Genomic DNA, 17,862 nt, shown 5'->3' on the forward strand with positions numbered 1-17,862 from the left:
ATTCAAAGGATGTGACCTTTATGCTCGCTCCCGAGAGCCTTGCTTCACTGCTTCTCTTCCGCTATTCAACAGCGACAACAAACTGCAACACTAGGTAACGTCATCTAAGAGATGGAATCCAGCAAACGTCCTGCACCCAGCACAACACCGACTCCCAAACTCAGAGTAAGCCAAAAAAACATTTATTTACTGAATCTCGCCTGGCTAAGCGGAAACGTGATCATGGTCAAGCGAAAAATAGAGTGAACATCGGCAGGGCATTTGATTCCTGGAGGGACTGTTGTTCAGTTTTGGGGATCAAAACCGACTCTGAATTGGCGTTCATCTTATTGGACAGGTAAGCTTACATAACTGCAAAGATTGTGAAATATAATGCCATAAGGATTGATCTGTGTAATTTTAGCTAATTTGATCTTGCCTGCACAGTAACTGTCATAAACAATGTTAATCTGTAATTATTCAGCAAGCTAAACTACAATAACACATGAAATGAATGCTAGACAATGTTCAAGATAATGCAAAAAGACCCATTCATTAGTGTAATGTAACTTAGTTATAGAGAAAATATATACAATCTATTATTATAAAAAAATAGCGCATCGATATCAAAATGACAGTTGTGATGGAATCACACAATGCTGAATTGTGTCAACATATTTATAATATACAGTCTATTTTATACTGTCATCCACCAAATTTAGCTAACAGCTATTGATGAAGCTGGCTAGCTAGCTAATGGCGATATAGGCTATCATATAAATACAGTTAATGTATCATGCAAAGAAAAGTGATTACTTCAAACTACAGTCTTGCATAGCCAGACCTATATCCACACTTTGTTTAAGCCCTGTTCCAGCACTGGAGAGTCAAATATAATATACAGTCTAAAAGTTTGTAGTAAAACAATCATAACAGTGTCATTTTAATTATGTTACCTCATCCATCAGCATGATGCCGGTGAATCACGTTGCCTCTTTGTACGTTACATCATAGTTTTGGTCAATGCTCACATCCCTATGCGTGAGTATGAGCAACAGGTAGCTGGCTGCAGTTCACTTAAGGGCCACAGTTGTCACTGATAACAAGGATTTCTGAATCTTACATACTGCACCTATAAACAATTTTAGTTAAATATCTGAAAAAATATTATGTGTATTTTGATAGACTTGACAAAGTCCCAATGTTTGGTTATCGTACTAACAACAATGTGGTATACTCCAGGGTCCAAAAATGACGCCAATAGGAAGGTTAAAGGTGGAGTAAGCGATTCCTGAGAAAGACAGTTGATATTTGAACTCAACAGCCAAACAAACACACCCCTCCTTAAGAAACTCCGCTCCCCAAATTCATACACACGCAATAGTGTTGTTTGGAAAGGTCCGATCCACCTTGTTTATTTTCCCATTTACAGAGCCAGGGCTGTGTACAAACACCAGATTTTCAGCACACAAAGCATGGACATCTAGCGGACCGTGAAGAGATTTGCGGAATTTGACAAAAATTGCAATGGATAAAAATTACTTACTCCACCTTTAATGCTCCAAATCTACACTACATATATTTTGGGACTGTCAAGTTAACGTTTGCATTGTTGTTTAAGCATGAACTGTTTGGTTTTTAGGCCTCTAACTTTAATAAATCCAAAGGAAAATCACCAGAGCAATACACTTTTAGTCTAAAGTTTATTTGATTGTATTTGAAAACGAAATCAAGCAGTAAAACTTTCTTACTAACTCATTATTATATCTTGCGTGATTATTTTCTTCATTTAGTTTACATATAAGAGTACAGCTGAACGGTAGAGTTCAAATTTTAACTCAGGCAAGAACCGGTGTACTAAGTCTACGTCATTTCCGCCGGCAGTGCTCCTCTCATTCACTTCACAGCGAGTAGGTGGTGGACGTGATCTGTGTGTCCGCTGTAACTCATCAAACATGTACTATAAAGTCAGCGGAGTTACCGGGAAATTAACGGGAGTCACCGCAGCTTCCGCTTACAGCCCTCAGGTAGTGAATTATTCCTTTGTTTTTAATATGTGAAGCTAGATGTCACGGGTGACCTTCACATGAAGCGCTTCTCTTCCAGCTCGATGTCATTGCGCTAATCTGTCTGTTTATTGTGTGCTGATAAATGTACATCAGGATAACGTTGTATTTTAAATTATAGAGTCGACGCATGTCGTAACGTTAAGTGAAAAATGAATGACACTGGATCTCTTGTGGATAAGGAAGCCAATGCGGCCTGGTCAGGATTTTATAGTTCATCACCTTATAATTGCTTTGTTGACTGCCTGCTTTTATTATTATCAACGCAGTTAAACCAATTAAAATAAGATACAGACTCCAGTCATATCAGTGGCCTTGAAAACGCTATTTTATTCTACATGGAGCTGGTATCGCACTCATAGCCACATCATAATATTAATAGTAGTAATGTTTACTTAATATAGTGCTTTTGCTGTGCTCCAGGCACATTACGAATCTTAACAGTACATCTAACAAAATTAGCATATCAAACAACAAAAACAATATAGGCTGCATATTAAGGAAACAATCGATTGATGCTGACTCAACTCCATAGTTCAGTGTGATGATCGATCAGCATGCGTTGTGTACAATCCACCTGTTCAAACCGAATCTGTTTGAGAAATAAAAAAATAAAAGCTAGAACAGACTAACACTCTAACCCACAAACAGTTGTAAATTGTAACTAGTAAATTAAAATGTACTTTAAAACTAACTAACAAGTATGACACGTACATTAAATTAATATTTGGTTTTATTCACAAACTTTACCAAGAACTGTTTCAAAATGAGAATTGCAATAAACTATCCTTTCCTTTTTTCCACCATAAAAGCAGATCCTCATCCGTTGGTTTGTTTGACTCCAATATACACTGGCGGCCAAAGGTTTTGAATAATGTACAGATTTTGCTGTTTCGGAAGGAAATTGGTACTTTATTTCACCAAAGTGGAATTCAACTGATCACAAAGTATAGTCAGGACAACCGCACCATCACTATTTGAAAAAATATATATGTTTTTATCATCAAATCTAGACAGGCAGCAGTCACTCCAACACCTTATCCTTGAGTAATCATGCTAAATTGATCATTTGGTTCTAGAAAATCACTTGCCATTATATCAAACACAGTTGAAAGCTATTTGGTTCGTTAAATGAAGCTTAACATTGCCTTTGTGTTATCACAGTATGCAATAGACTGGCATGTCTTAAGGTCAATATTAGATAAATGGCAACAACAACAAAAAAAGAAACGGCTTTCTCTAGAAACTCGTCAGTCAATCATTGTTTTCAGGATTGAAGGCTATACAATGCTTGAAATTGACAAAAAAATAAAATTAAGATTTCACACAAAGGTGTACATTACAGTCTTCAAAGACAAGGGACAACTGGCTCTAACAAGGACTGAAAGAGATGTGGAAGGCCAGATGTACAACTAAACAAGAGGATAAGTACATCAGAGTCTCTAGTTTGAGAAATAGATGTCTCACATGTCTTCAGCTGACAGCTTCATTGAATTCTACCCGCTCAACACCAGTTTCATGTACAACAATAAAGAGAAGACTCAGGGGTGCAGGACTTATGGGAAGAATTGCAAAGAAAAAGACGCTTATGAAACAGAAATACAAAAAGAAAAAAGGTCAGAATGAGCAAAGAAACAGACATTGGACAACATATAATTGGAAAAGAGTGTTATGGATCTTAACCCCATTGAGCTTTTGTGGGATCAGCTAGACTGTAAGGTGCCTGAGAAGTGCCCAACAAGACAGACACATTTATGGCAAGTGCTACATACAGGAAGTGTGGGGTGAAATGTCACCTGAGTATCTGGTCAAACTGACAGCTAGAATGCCAAGGATCTGCAAGCTGCCATTGATGCATGTGGAGGATTATTATTTTTATTTTTTTTAAATCTGTGCATTGTTCCAAACTTTTGGCCACCATGTATATCAATGGTGTAGAATTCAATACAAATCTAAATATGACAAGTTTTGCTAGTGCTACACTAGGCTTTGCTTTCTAAAGCACAGAAGCCATCATATCTTCTCTCATCCAACACCTTAACACATTCACAGCATCCCCCAGTGAACTCGATTGATTCTGCAAGATTTGGTGAGAGTTTCAAAGACAAAATACAGTATTCAGTGCAGCTCACGGCAGGCAAATGCGCATAGAAAAATCAATTTGTGATATTAGAGTAGTGTTTTAATAGTTGACTCGCTGATGTAGAGTACATCTCTAATGCATCTATGTGTGTCAGTCTAAAGTTCAAGACCACAAGGATGAATAAGAGCCAGCCAAACACAAAAAAAGTGCTCAGTGCACCTTTAAAGATTTTCCATTTCCTAACAACTTGCTTTAGGATAAAGTTAAACAGGATTGTGGCCCTGAAATGACATTTCTGCCCTCAGTCATTCACCATGACTTTACCTATTCAGTATCCATCTTACTTTGGTGCACGTGTGACTGTTGAATTGATAAATTGCCTGAGACAGAATGCCTCTGAAGCTCTAATGTCATTGTTACTGTTCTGACAGGGGCTGAAGCCCACGGTGCCCTCTCAACCTCCTCCCATGGTTTTTGCCTCGCCAACTAAGGTGGTTTCAGAGGCAGGGCCAGCAGTTCACTACATGGGAATAAACAAAGTCCCTGAGATGCAGAAGATCTTCCAGGTATTACACTAACTTAGGGCTGCACGATTATGTTTTGATTACTAATTGTTGTTTATTTTCAATGTTGATTTAATAGAAGTAACATTTAAATACTTATTTGTTCAACTTCATGCCATATAATTGACGTTGGCTACACATCAATAACAAGCTAAGAACGTTTAAGATGAATTACTTTATTGCCGTTTTATGCATCAGTAAATCAACTTCACATTGGTTTATTTGGTGTCATGACAAAAATAAACTGTTTATTAAATTTTTGAATACATTTTACACAGAAATTGAGCAACAAGATGATATTGGACCTCTGTAAATTTTTACAGCAGCCGTAATTGTAGTCTCGATTAATTTGTTGATGAATTGTGCAGCCCTACAAACTAATTAGGGCTGGGTGATATAGCTAAAACTATTACCTCTATATTAAGGGTTGGCATCCACTGGCACACAATCATTGGTGAGAGATAAGGGTATTTATTTTATTTTTATGAAGTCCCTCGCACCTGCATGTGGAATGCCAATCTACCTCTTGCTGTAATCCATAATCATGCAGTGTGTTTTAGTTGTGAACAGAATGGGAAGCTAAACATTCGCGAATCTTAAATGGTTTGTACATGCTACGGTCCTGTTGTTGACAAGCGTTTTTGTTAACTAGTTTGTTTAAACATTGGACCCTAACACTTACTTGGTTTACTAATTTTAAATCATGACTGGTACTACACATAAATAACTAACATTGGCATTATAATCATGCTTTTTAGACAGAGGGGAACTGGCCCCCACAGAGAGCCTGGTTTCCCCTATGTTATTTTTCTCCTTTAACCAACATCTTAATGAGTTTTGTGTTCCTTGACACTGTCACCTTTAGCTTGCTCACTGGTGGTCTAAATACAAAGTGTTTTTTGTTTTATTTTAAAGCATAATTTACAATCATGTCACTGCACTATTATGACTTGAAAGACATTACTATATTGGAGCTTCTTTTTCTGGTAAAGCTGCTTTGAAATTGTGTGTTTTTTTATTTGTATAGTGCTTTTCAAATGACTTGACTAGCGCAGCTTGTGCAAACGATTCACGCATAGAGCCGCTGATATCGCCGCACTGCATTTCACTGTCATGCAAACAAACGTGTCTGATTTGGGTCATATCGAGTGAATTTCAGCCTATATTTTCTTGTTTTATTTGTTCCTTTTTCTTTTTGCAACACATGATAAATGAGAAAGCACTGTTATCAATGTTTGAGATGTTCATCTAAACATTCCTGACTGTGACTTTCAGACTACATAATTAAGGGAAAAGGGCAAAAATCTTACTGGAAATTTAGCTCCTTTTATACAGCACTGTGTCCTAACCAGATGCAACATAACGCCGTGAAACACCATAAAAGGTATCTTTCCCATGTTAATCCGAGCTTTTTTCCTAACACACGATGGGTTTTCTATTTTTGGAATGGTTTCTATTTCTGTGACATCGCGCCAGGGAGCGCAGTCAACAAATGGGTCTAAAATTATTCTTATTACTGTGTATTAAAGCCGGCATCTCCCGGTTCACAACAATTTTTTTATTAGGCTGTCTCACACGCACACCTACCGAATGTTGTGCTTGAGGTCCTGTTCTCTTTAGTTAGAGCTCTGTCTCTCTCACACACACACACACACACACACACACACACACACACACACACACACCGGTTTAGAATGGCAGAGTGGTGACATACCAGCAGGGTTGCCAGATGCCAGCAAGGTTTTCCAGCCCAAAACCTCGTCAAAAACCGCGAGAATGCACAAAAAACCACCCAAATTTTTTTTGGCTTGTTTCTCGCTATGGTTTCTCGTTTAAACACATGATAATCATTAACGAGTTTTAAAATTACCCATTGGTCCGTGTACTTTGCGTCCATTCGTTTTTCCTTTTTTAACCTGTAATCAAAAATTAACGGTTGTTGTATTTTTAAAACACAAAGTTGAACACCAAAATTTGAATTTGAACTGCAAATGCTGCAGTTAAAATATATATATATATATATATATATATATATATATATATATATATATATATATATATATAAATAAAATAAATATATAATAAATATTTATTTTTATAAAATAAATTAAAAAAAAATATTGACGCATTATGACTTTTTGCCCCTTTATTAAACATTTAAAATATTCACAAATTAATATGGAAAAAATGTCCATATTAATTCATTCTCAGGCCAAACCCGGAAATTATATTTTTCCCACAGTGCTGAATGAGAAGAGCCATGTCTCTGGAACAATACAGTGAGGTGATTTAGATTTTTGTTCTGTGCATCTGGAATGCACCTGTCTCGTCTTTCAGTATATCAGCTAGTTCATCAACAGCATTAATGGCAGTGTGGCACGCAATGTACGTTGCTATCCGCAGTTCTCGTCGTTTCTGGTCATTGTTGTCAGGGTTACTGGACTCACCCACTCTGCTAACTGTCTGACCGTTGGCTGGCACCTTGCCTTATGCTTCTTGGTGGATGCATGATCTTTAAGATCTTTTAAATGAGCACGGATATCAGCGTTGCAGTATTTACAGTGTGCCTTTCTTTCTTCTGCACCCGGTGCAATCCATGACTTTAAGTCTGGATCTCTTTCCCACTCTTTCCTGTAACTTTTTCTATATTTTGCCCACTTTGGCATATTGTCAGTCAGCTAGCTAAGTTTGAAAACCCAGCGCAATCTAGTGTGTTTGAGGGGAGGGCGTTGCCGGCATGCGTGACGTGAGCTGAAGGGAGGGAGTGTCTGTTGTGAGTTTAGGGGGCACGTCAGCCAGACCTGTAGAGTGTGTGTGTGTGTGTGTGTGTGTGTGTGTGTGTGTGTGTGTGTGTGTGTGTGTGTGTGTGTGTGTGTGTGTGTGTGTGAGAGAGTGCGAGTAGGCTACTGAACAGAGAGTCGCCGAAAGAAGGATCTGAAGTACCGATCTTTCGGCTACAAAAACCCGCCGAACTGATCCGAAACAGCCCAATTTTTATCCACCCGCCCAAACGCATTTTTGCCTGCAAAAAAGATTGCAAAACCGCCCAATTGGATGGGAAACCGCCCAATCTGGCAACCCTGCATATCAGCTCATTCTGATTTCTCTCAGCTTCCCTGTCGCGTGGAGGTCAGCAAAATAACAAAAGGAGTACAAACAGTTCATTTACCGTGTGATTTATAACGTAACTTTGCTCGGTGTATGTGTGTATTTATCCACTCGGGACTTGTAGAAAGTGCTAAGGAGCTTATGAGAGAAAATGAGTTCAGTAAACGGACTGTTACGTCTGTAATTTCTCTGTTTTCAACATTTTATTGTTAATTATCCTCATTTTAGTTTTATAAATATGGTGCCTGGTGTGGAAAAACTGTTTGCTTGTTGCTAGAATCTTATTGCATCTCTTCAGGTTGGGACGAGGTGGAAATGTCAATATGGGTAGTAGGGCTGAAACGATTAGTCGACTTTATCAACAACATCAACAATATAAAAATTGTAGACAAACTTTCATTGTCGAATAGTCGTTTGATCTCATTTAAGGTAACGAGATCACATTAAACACTAATGATGGTGCATGAGAGCAGCTCATGCCTGTCTGAGGAGAGAAAGAATTCCACAGCTCACATTTCAGATGCACTCTAAACTTTCCAAACAGCTTCAGGCGATCGCAAGGTATGGGGGAATCATACAAAATTACCAAATAAGTAAATACAGAAGCACTCTTGTTGTGGAATAAGTGGAGCCGTAGCGGCCACTCGCTGAAGCAAAACTTGCGTGTCGATTGCGTGTAATTAACTACAAACTCCGAAACTGGCATTTCTCTGTGCGGTCAGCGCCTCTTCGAGTTGCGTGAAGCATCTCTAAGGGAGAGAGACTGAAACTGCAAATTCGCAATACGCAGCTTTATTAATGAGTTTATTTTTTAGTCAGTCAAAGATGGATTGAAGTGAGCAGAAAGAAAGCAAAGAGGTTTTCTCCCCATTATACACTGCAACAAAATACTTTTTTGATTTTGTTTTGACTTGTTTTCCAATAAAAATATCAAACTCTTAAAACTACTATTTTTTTTTTTTTTTTTAGCTATACTGCAGAAAAAAAACTTGTTATCTGAGAATGTTTAATATAATATTAAAAATCATTTAAAATAAGATGCATTTACCAGAGAAGCAGCATATAAGATATGTAGACTTGCTTTTAGAGAATAGATCTTGAATATAAATATATTTTGTCTTTACTGCACTCACAGAAAACCAAGTGAAAAAATACATGTATATTTAAAATTGATTCTCTTAAAGCAAGTCTAAATATCTTATATGTTGCTTTTCAATTAAATGTATCTTCTAAGGATTTTAAGACTATTTTAAATAGAAAACAAGACAAATACAAAATAGGACTTTTTTTTACAGTGAATTTCTTACACAAGTTTAATTCAGAGATCATTTAGAGGTATTTTTAAAAGATGTTTTCCCCCATTTCTAGTTTTATGCATTATAGAGGAAGTCAAACAGCTGAACAGTGCTGAATAGAATGTCAGGGCTGACGAGGAATAAGACAACACTGCATGTGCCAAAATAAAGAATTTTTTTTTTCACCATTGCATTTATTTATTACGATTTTACAGTTGTGACAGTAACTATGGTATTTTGACATGTTATAGTTTTATACATGTGAATATATATATATATATATATATAATATATAAAAATAATAGAGGTCGACCGATTAATCGGCCGTTTTTTTTTTTAACGATCGGCATCGGCTAATATCCACGCATATCAAGCCGATTATTAGGCAGGTGTATCTGTGGGCAGCCTAGTGTTGTTGTGGAACACGTGTTCGATGCACACTGCCCCTAGAGTCATTTTCCAGTGAGCAGACCTCATCCAGTGCCTAAGGAAGGAGCTAAGTTCCTTGGAGAAAACAGTAAGGATTAAATTTGTATAACTTCTTTATATTTAATTAAAAACTTTTGATATGTTACTGCCAACTTCAAGAAAAAACGCGACAAACGACATGATGTTCGGCTACTTTGGATATTGATAGCGTAGTTGAAGTTGCATTATCACAGCAGAAGGGTTGCTATCATGTCACAATAAGCAAGCAAGAATTTTGCAATTACAGACAGTGAATCTGAGACTTTTATTTGTTCTGTTTGTGTGTCTTATATTTGAGAGGGTTGTCACTCAATGCAGAGAAATGATTAATAAAAAAGATACCAACGCACTATAGGCTAGTGAAGGACTGGCTTTGGTAAGCTCGGACGTTATCGGTTCTGCTGTCAGTACTGGAGAAATTAAGAAAATACATTCTTTATTGCTATAAAGAGAAAGTTATTTTATCTCGCCAGCCATTTCTATGTATAATAATATGAAAACATTCGTCTGTGATGCAATTTAGCTATTTGCAGTCAGAGAGAGAGAGAGAGAGAGAGAGAGAGAGAGAGAGAGATATCTCGCGCACAGCGAGCACAACACGAGCCCTTCTTAATGAGTGACCGAACTAAACATTCAGACATAGCCTGGTTTAGATCCGTGATATAAGTCTGATTTTATTTTAGATTTCGCCTTCCAAAGATTATAAAAATAATATTTATACATAAGCCGCATTCTGTCTAGCACAACTTCCTTCCCTTCACAGCGGTGCACTGATTGTTGTAAAATGCTACTGTTGCTAAATTGCGGGACGCATTTAATAATAAAAAGAGCGCAAGAGATACCTTTCCCAAGGCGGCGCGCGCTCCAAAACACACCGCAAAGAGACAAGCAAAGTATAGGGTACTTTGGGTTCCATGTGCGCGTCTAAACGATCAAATATACACAAAAATGTCAAAACGACCGGCTTGGAGATTCACTTAAACACAGTTTATGTCTTAAATAGACGTAGTTATGGAAATAGTTGGGAGAAAATATGCTGTATCAGGAGCCTTTTAGACTCGGTCTTAAAGGGAAGCGGTCTAATGAACATGCTGACGATTGAGCCATTACTGCGAATCGAACAACAAAAGGCAAAGAGAAAATCACTTACAGCTCTTGAATGAATAACTTATGCATTAATAAGCATTAATCTATCTATGATAAACTATGCAGTGTTATTTTACAATTGATAACTTTATTAGATTTATTTTTAGACCACACCTGAACAGTAATGTTAGTAGACCTTCCTGACATTAAATCACTGTGACTATATAACGTTTATCTTTGTGTTATATATATATATATATATATATATATATCAAAAAGAACCGTTAAGAATACCGTTAAAGTACCGGATCGATAAGCAGTCTCGGTACGAGTAGTTATACCATTAAAACCTTAACGATACCCATCCCTAGTTATGCCTGTGCTTCTCTTGGATGCTCTGAATATTGGATAACGTGTCTGGATTGCACCTTAATTAAAGCTGCATTTGGATCTCAACCTTTGTGTCTCAGACCAGTTCGTAACACCTGCTTTGTTTATTTAATATATTTGTTATACATTATTTATACAATATGTTTTTACATTATACATTTTTAATTTAAGTGTACAAGTGCAGATTGGTCAAGTGTTCAATAAATGTATTTGTTGAGAATTTGTGTCTATCTTAAGTTATTATTTGTTACATTTTATCTTTCAAATAAAAGGTTCAAATAAGAGGTTAAAAACAAGCACATATCGGCCAAAATAAATCGGCAGCATTAATCGGCCATCGGCCGACCCGGATTTCAAAAGATCGGCCTGAAAAAACCAATATCGGTCGACCTCTAATATATAATATCTGCAATTTATCTCATATTATATTAAGACATATTTATTGACGGAATACATGGAATTTGTGCATTTTTAAAAAGCTAAAATGTGACCAATGATGGAAAACGAATGACAAAAATATATATATATTTTTTTATAATTTCATAATGTACAAAGTCAGAAGGCCCCATGTTAACCCTCTGGGGTCTGAGGGTGTTTTGGGCCCTGGAGAAGTTTTGACATGCCTTGACAATTTTTCAGTTGCTTAAAAAAAATTAATGGCTAATGTCTGATAACACTGTATTCAGCACAAACTGGGCTAAAATAATATGTGAGCAACTTTTGTTTTAAGTCATTGAAATAAGGCCATATAACACAAACTAAACATTTGTCCACAATACTTTTGAGAACTGGATCTTGTAGCCTAGAGTTTTTGCTACAAAATGATGTGAAAACCATCCTGATCACTCATTCATACAATATAGAATATAGTAATTTAACTTTTGTAAGACCCTTTTAGTGTTAGAAAGGTCATATGCGAGGAGGTGTGAACATCACAAATATTTATGTCATTCACACCTGAGGAGACAAAGACCCCTCCTCTGGGGCCCATCAATGAGGAATGTGAAAGAAAGAGAATGAATGTGAGGCGACTTAATGATCAAAATCAAGTTTTAAGCTAAAAGTAGTAATCTGACTATACATTTTCTTTACAAAGACTTTTCTTTTAAACGGTAGTGTAGGTCTAAAATGAAGTAGTCTCTTCTGCTCATCTGCATTTATTTGATCCAAAATACAGTGATATTCTGAACTCTTTTTACAATTTAAAAGAACAGTTTTCTATTTAAATATATTGTAAAATGCATTTTGTGATCAAAGCTGAATTTTCAGCATTACTGCAGTCTTCAGTGTCACATGATCCTTCAGAAATCATTATTATATGCTGATTTTCTAATATGGGCATATTTAAAGTGAATTTTACTCATTTAACCTGAACACATTTGCAAGCACAAGCTTTGTTGATGAGGCAGCATAAACACTAGTTAACATATAATCTAAACATTCATATTATTTTTATATCATATTACATATCATATTTATATTATACAGCATACAATTTAAATACCTGCTTTAGCTGAAACAGCATTTAAATGTAACTAAAACTTGCTTATTAGGACATATTTCAAATGTCAATACTCTGAATCCTGGCTGGCAAGTCTGGTCCCACTAGTAAAATATGTACATGTGTATATATAAAATAGCATGTCAACTAATATGCAAGTAAATGAAATGCCTTATCTGAAATTGTATCCTCGGTTGGATCAAGTCTCTCTTCAAAATGCAAACGTTCATCGAAGTCCTGTTCTTCTTCTGAGGAAAATTGTAACTTTGTCACTATCCAGGAGCTTTCTCGCCTGTGTATAGTGCGATCTTCAAAATGGGCAGAAAAGTGAATGAACTTTGTTTAAGTCACAGTCATCTCAGCACATTACGGTATGAATGGCGCCCTTTGCCCATGGGTGTGATCACATTAGGGATAATTTGTTGAGCATGGAGAAACTGTAACATCGCTTTGTTTCATACGGATTACATTGCAGGACAATATTTTTTACATTTCAGTGGATTTGTTTAAAAGTAATTTGAAGCTTTCTTTAGACATATGTTTCATGTTTGTGTGATAAGTATTTGTAGAGTTTGTTCATTTTTGTGACGCATTTCAGATATATGCTCGTGAACATAGACTGCTGTAAACGAATCATTTTTATTTTCTTTATTTTGTAACATTGTAACCGGAATATACCCTTATGAATCGATATCATATCTAATTGAAATGTAATCAAGAGCTTGTGAATCAGAATTTAATTTATTAAATGCCTAAACATACTAATCCATTTTAAAATTATTTTTAGTGAATCATTTTTTTTTAGATGCTCCTGATCATCATTTAATTTCACTGATTAACTCAATGTTCTGATATCGAATCTGTTAAACAATGTGCTTGAAAGGAGACAGTTACAATTTGATTTCCCCTTGACAGTAAAAGGTAAAAATTCTGCTTTGCTTTCTTACTAAATTATGTGATCTGTTACAGAAAGCTGATGGAGCACCAGTTCACCTAAAGCGTGGAGTCATGGACAAAATGCTGTATAGGACCACAATGGGCTTGACGATCGGTGGCACCCTCTACTGTTTAATGGCCTTGTACGTCGCTGCCCAGCCCCGGAAACCGCAGTGACCTGCTCTTTCTGTGCGCTGCATGATTAAATACTGATGACACGGACTATTGTCATTCTCCCTTCAAAGACGGTCACAAAATCGCATTATTACTCCAATGTTTTTTCACATCTGTTAAACCACTCTTATTTACAACTGCAATATTTTGTGTAACCAATCCCTGCTGATTATAGAAGTACATCTATTCTAACGGTCATGTTACCTGTCTGAAAACTAAACTTTCTGATGAGTTTTCTGGGTATGATGGGGTCATTATTGCATGCATATATTCAAGAGTGTTGTTTTGGATTTCAAACCATTTCTTTACCCTCTCATAGGAACGTCTAACTGGTCCCTCCTATACACAATTGGCAGCAATTTACCATGGTCTAAATTGTAATGCCTTTGGGGGAAATAAATAATTGAACTCATGAACCAGCAATCCACAGCAGGTTTTGATCTTGCCTTTAGTCCCATTTTCATAATCGTCGTGACTATCACACACTGCTCAGATATACTGACCTATTTGAATCCCCCCATATCTGTTGACCTATGACAGTGAATTTTTACAGCCTATTAGTCTGTAAAATAATTCCTTGTAGTTTGTATTTAGGAGAATAAATATATTTTGTTTGTAAAAAGTGAAAGTCTAATTTCTGTGTTGGCTTGTTACAGTCCTTATGGTAGATGTTGTTTTCATGTTTTTCTGTATCTTAGCCGAGAGCAAACAACATCTTTGTGATCTTGGATTCAATGTTGCCAGATAGGAAATTAGTCTGATGGGACTGCGTATTAGTGGTAATAAAAACAAAATCATTTCATCAGTCATAATTCATTGGTATTAGATTAGTTCCCTGGATATAAGATTATCATTTAGATGCATGTTTGTGTCATGGGAGCGGATAATTAACATTAAATTGATGCTTGACATTTGATAGTGTCATGTCTTATGACGCAGTACTTACATAATGCCTGCAATTGATTTGTGTTTTTGAATGTGGAATTGAATTTTGTCTTGGACTCATCCTCATCATAGTGCCTGCAAAGGAGCAATAGAATGATCTATTCAGTTCAGTTGTACCCTTAGTATTAAACGTCTGTAATTCTGTCCCAAGCCGCTTCACAAACAGACTTACTTAATTACGTTTATGCATTTGGCAGATGCTTTGATCTAAAGTGACCTTACATTCAGTGTACATTTTATCAGTTGATACTTTCCCTGGGAACCAAATACATGAGTTTGGTGTTGCTATGTTTGCAGTATGCAAATATTATGTCACCTGTTGGTTACATTTTAAATGCCAAACAATGTTTCAAACAAAATGTTCGAAAAGCTTTTACACTGCACAGTGATGGTTGATTCTTGCAGTTGACAGCGAACAAGATGCATGCTGTGTCATGACAACAGCAAAGCTTCTCTGATGCGACATTACATTTACTCAGAACCAAAGCCTAAAACCTAAACCACTTAATCTTTATAGGAATTGTTAACTCAAATTAATTTCTGTCATTGTTTTCTCACCTTAATGTCACTCTTAACCCATGTCTTCCGTAAACCGTAATAAAATTCACTGTGAAGCTTGAAAAAGGTAAAAACCACAGTAAAAGTAATCGATATGACTCATGCTCTATATTCCAAGTCTTATGAAGCCATGCGATCACTGTGTGAAAAACAAAAAAATTTGAGCAGTTATTCACCATATCATTAATAAAGAACTTATATGAATATTCTTGGTTCAATTCAAGTTGCTCAATTGACAGCATTTGGGGCATAATGTTGATTCGACCAAAAATATTGTATTAAAAAAAGTGCACAAATCACTGTTGCAGTGAGGCACTTGCAGTGAAAGTGAATGGGGCCAATCGGTAAATGTTAAAATACTCACTACTTCAGTATGTTTGCAAGACGTTTAAAATGATATCCAATTTCAAAACTTCATAGCCATGATGATGTAGCATTGTAAAATCTGTACTCCCGTTAAATGATGATTTAACCCTCCTATTGCGTTTGGGTCAGGTTTGACCAGGTAGAGGTAGAACATTTTTAAATACCAGTTTTTAGTACGGGAACCAAACTTTGTGACTTTGTCAAGACTATCAAAATAGTTGTTTAAGAGCTATAACCATGCATTTGCAGGTCAATTGTGACCCGGGCATCAATTGTGACTTTACACATGTGATGCAGATTTTTTTCTTCTTTTAAACTCCACTTACATTTAGCCTCTTTCCCATACTCTCTCTCACACACACTTTTTTTTTTTTGTCTCTCACAAACATGCACAAACAAACACATTCCTGTACAAAACAGACATGACAGATGTAACAAACCTAACACATAAATTAAATCAAAGTCACTACTGTCTAACTGTGTCTAAAACTAAATGTGTCTCACATTAGTCTAAATAGGGCTTGAAAGAGGAAATTGTCCACATTTTACTCTGCATCCATCTGATGCCGAACCATCTTACAGCATACTCGGTTACTCACACATCAACATTCGGCAGTTCATGCAAGTAAATAGAATAGATTTAGCTTCAAATCATAGTAAATAAATATTAATGTTGTAGAATTGAGTTGTACAGTTGTTTTGAAGTTTAGTTGAAAAAGAATATGTTGGTTTCATAACTCTTGACCACCAAGTTGTATTGAGCAGTTATGAGTAAATTCATAAAAATTACTAGTAATTCTCACATTAGATCATCAGACTCCACAAATATTTAGATACATTTTCACAGAAATTATGATACAAAAAGATGTCTTTACATGTATTACAATCGTTTTGCTCTAGATAATGTATAGTTTGAAAGGTCAAAGAATTTCTACATTTTCTTTTCTATAAAAAATGGCATATTAATAGCTTTCATATTTTTCAGTTCACATGGCAAAAATATCAATCATTTTGCAAGTATGAACAGTTCTCCATCTGTCACTCACTCAACGTTGTGTCGAATGAAGTGACACAGGATCTTCCTTGGGAGCCTCACGTACATCTGAACTTGAGAAAAGGCCAATGAGAAATTGGCAGACAGAATTTGCATGTCCTGCCCTCGGACATACGGGTATAAGCATCCTGACTGGCTGCATCACCGCCTGGTACGGCAATAGCACCACCCACAACCGCAAAGCCCTGCAAAGGGTGGTGCGAACTGCCAGACACATCATCGGAGGTGAGCTTCCCTCCCTCCATGACATATATAACAGGCGGTGTGTGAAAAAAGCTCAGAGACTCCAGCCACCAGAGTCATGGGCTGCTCTCACTGCTGCCATCAGGCAGGCAGCATCTGGACCCGCACCAGCTGACTTCATGACAGCTTCTTCCCCCCAAGCAATCAGACTTTTGAACACTTGATCTCTCACGATCAATATACATCAGCACTGCACTTTATTAATCTTATTATCTCACACTGGACCATCATAATTATATTCTCCACAATACAACTACAGTATATATATTTTTTATATACTTTTTTTATTTTTATTGTATGTGCATTCTATATTGTGTGTATTGTTTACCGTGCATTATATATTATTGTGTTGTGTAATTATGTGTACATTTGATATGTAAATATGTTGTTTATTGTAAACTGGTATAGGTCTCGTCACTGTCATGACTGCTATGTTGCTCGGAACTGCACACAAGACTTTTCACCCCTGTTGCACTTGTGTATATGGTCATGTGACAATAAGTGAATTGATTTGATATAAAGGGAAGCGGGCATCCATCTGTCAGCCAGATTTTTTCTTAGGAGCCGAACGGTTGTGCAACAGCCAGCTGAGTTCACCACTGTTCCACTCACCTCTACAGGCAAGAAGCACTGCTGTTGGATCTTGCGGCGCATTTCCAGCTGGCGTTCTCTCGCTCTGCACGCTGTGCAGTCCACGCCCCTGGGCGTTTCGACAGCGCTTTCACTGCCTAAAAGAGAGTTTTCCCCTCCTAAAAGAGCAATACACAGCAGGCGTTGAACGTCCTTTTCAGGACATGTCTTTTTAAAAGATGTCTTTCCGCCTCTGTGTAGTTCCTGGATGCGGTCGATTTCTGTCCACTTCTGACGGGCATAAAAGCTGCCTTGTGGCTGGGCTGCGATCACACGCAGGCAGCGTTTTATGAATGGTTTATGTTCTCAGTGCGAGAACATAGCCATGGCAACGTTGCGGTCGAGGCTTTCTTTCCTCACGAGAGAGCCACTTCAGCCGCCCCCTCGCTCCTTCCCACGGGATTGAGGACGACCCGG

At 36.9% G+C, this 17,862-nt stretch overlaps 1 protein-coding gene across 1 annotated transcript; it reads left to right on the forward strand.

The window, feature by feature from the left end:
- Window positions 1-1,863: 1,863 nt before the first annotated feature.
- Window positions 1,864-14,454, forward strand: LOC127660891 (cytochrome c oxidase subunit 7A-related protein, mitochondrial-like). The gene is made up of 3 exons (XM_052151359.1): window positions 1,864-2,006; window positions 4,560-4,694; window positions 13,509-14,454. The coding sequence occupies exons 1-3, from the start codon at window positions 1,935-1,937 to the stop codon at window positions 13,650-13,652; spliced, it is 351 nt and encodes a 116-aa protein (XP_052007319.1). The 5' UTR covers window positions 1,864-1,934; the 3' UTR covers window positions 13,653-14,454.
- Window positions 14,455-17,862: the final 3,408 nt, after the last annotated feature.

Source organism: Xyrauchen texanus, chromosome 20 (assembly GCF_025860055.1).
Source record: "Xyrauchen texanus isolate HMW12.3.18 chromosome 20, RBS_HiC_50CHRs, whole genome shotgun sequence".
NCBI lineage: Eukaryota > Metazoa > Chordata > Actinopteri > Cypriniformes > Catostomidae > Xyrauchen > Xyrauchen texanus.

Bases quoted from the DNA above. Each gene is read 5' to 3' on its own strand.
- LOC127660891 (XM_052151359.1), top strand. From the start codon at position 1,935: ATGTACTATAAAGTCAGCGGAGTTACCGGGAAATTAACGGGAGTCACC. The intron at 2,007-4,559 runs GTAGTGAATTAT...CTGTTCTGACAG, and splicing joins CTTCCGCTTACAGCCCTCAG to GGGCTGAAGCCCACGGTGCC. The intron at 4,695-13,508 runs GTATTACACTAA...GATCTGTTACAG, and splicing joins AGATGCAGAAGATCTTCCAG to AAAGCTGATGGAGCACCAGT.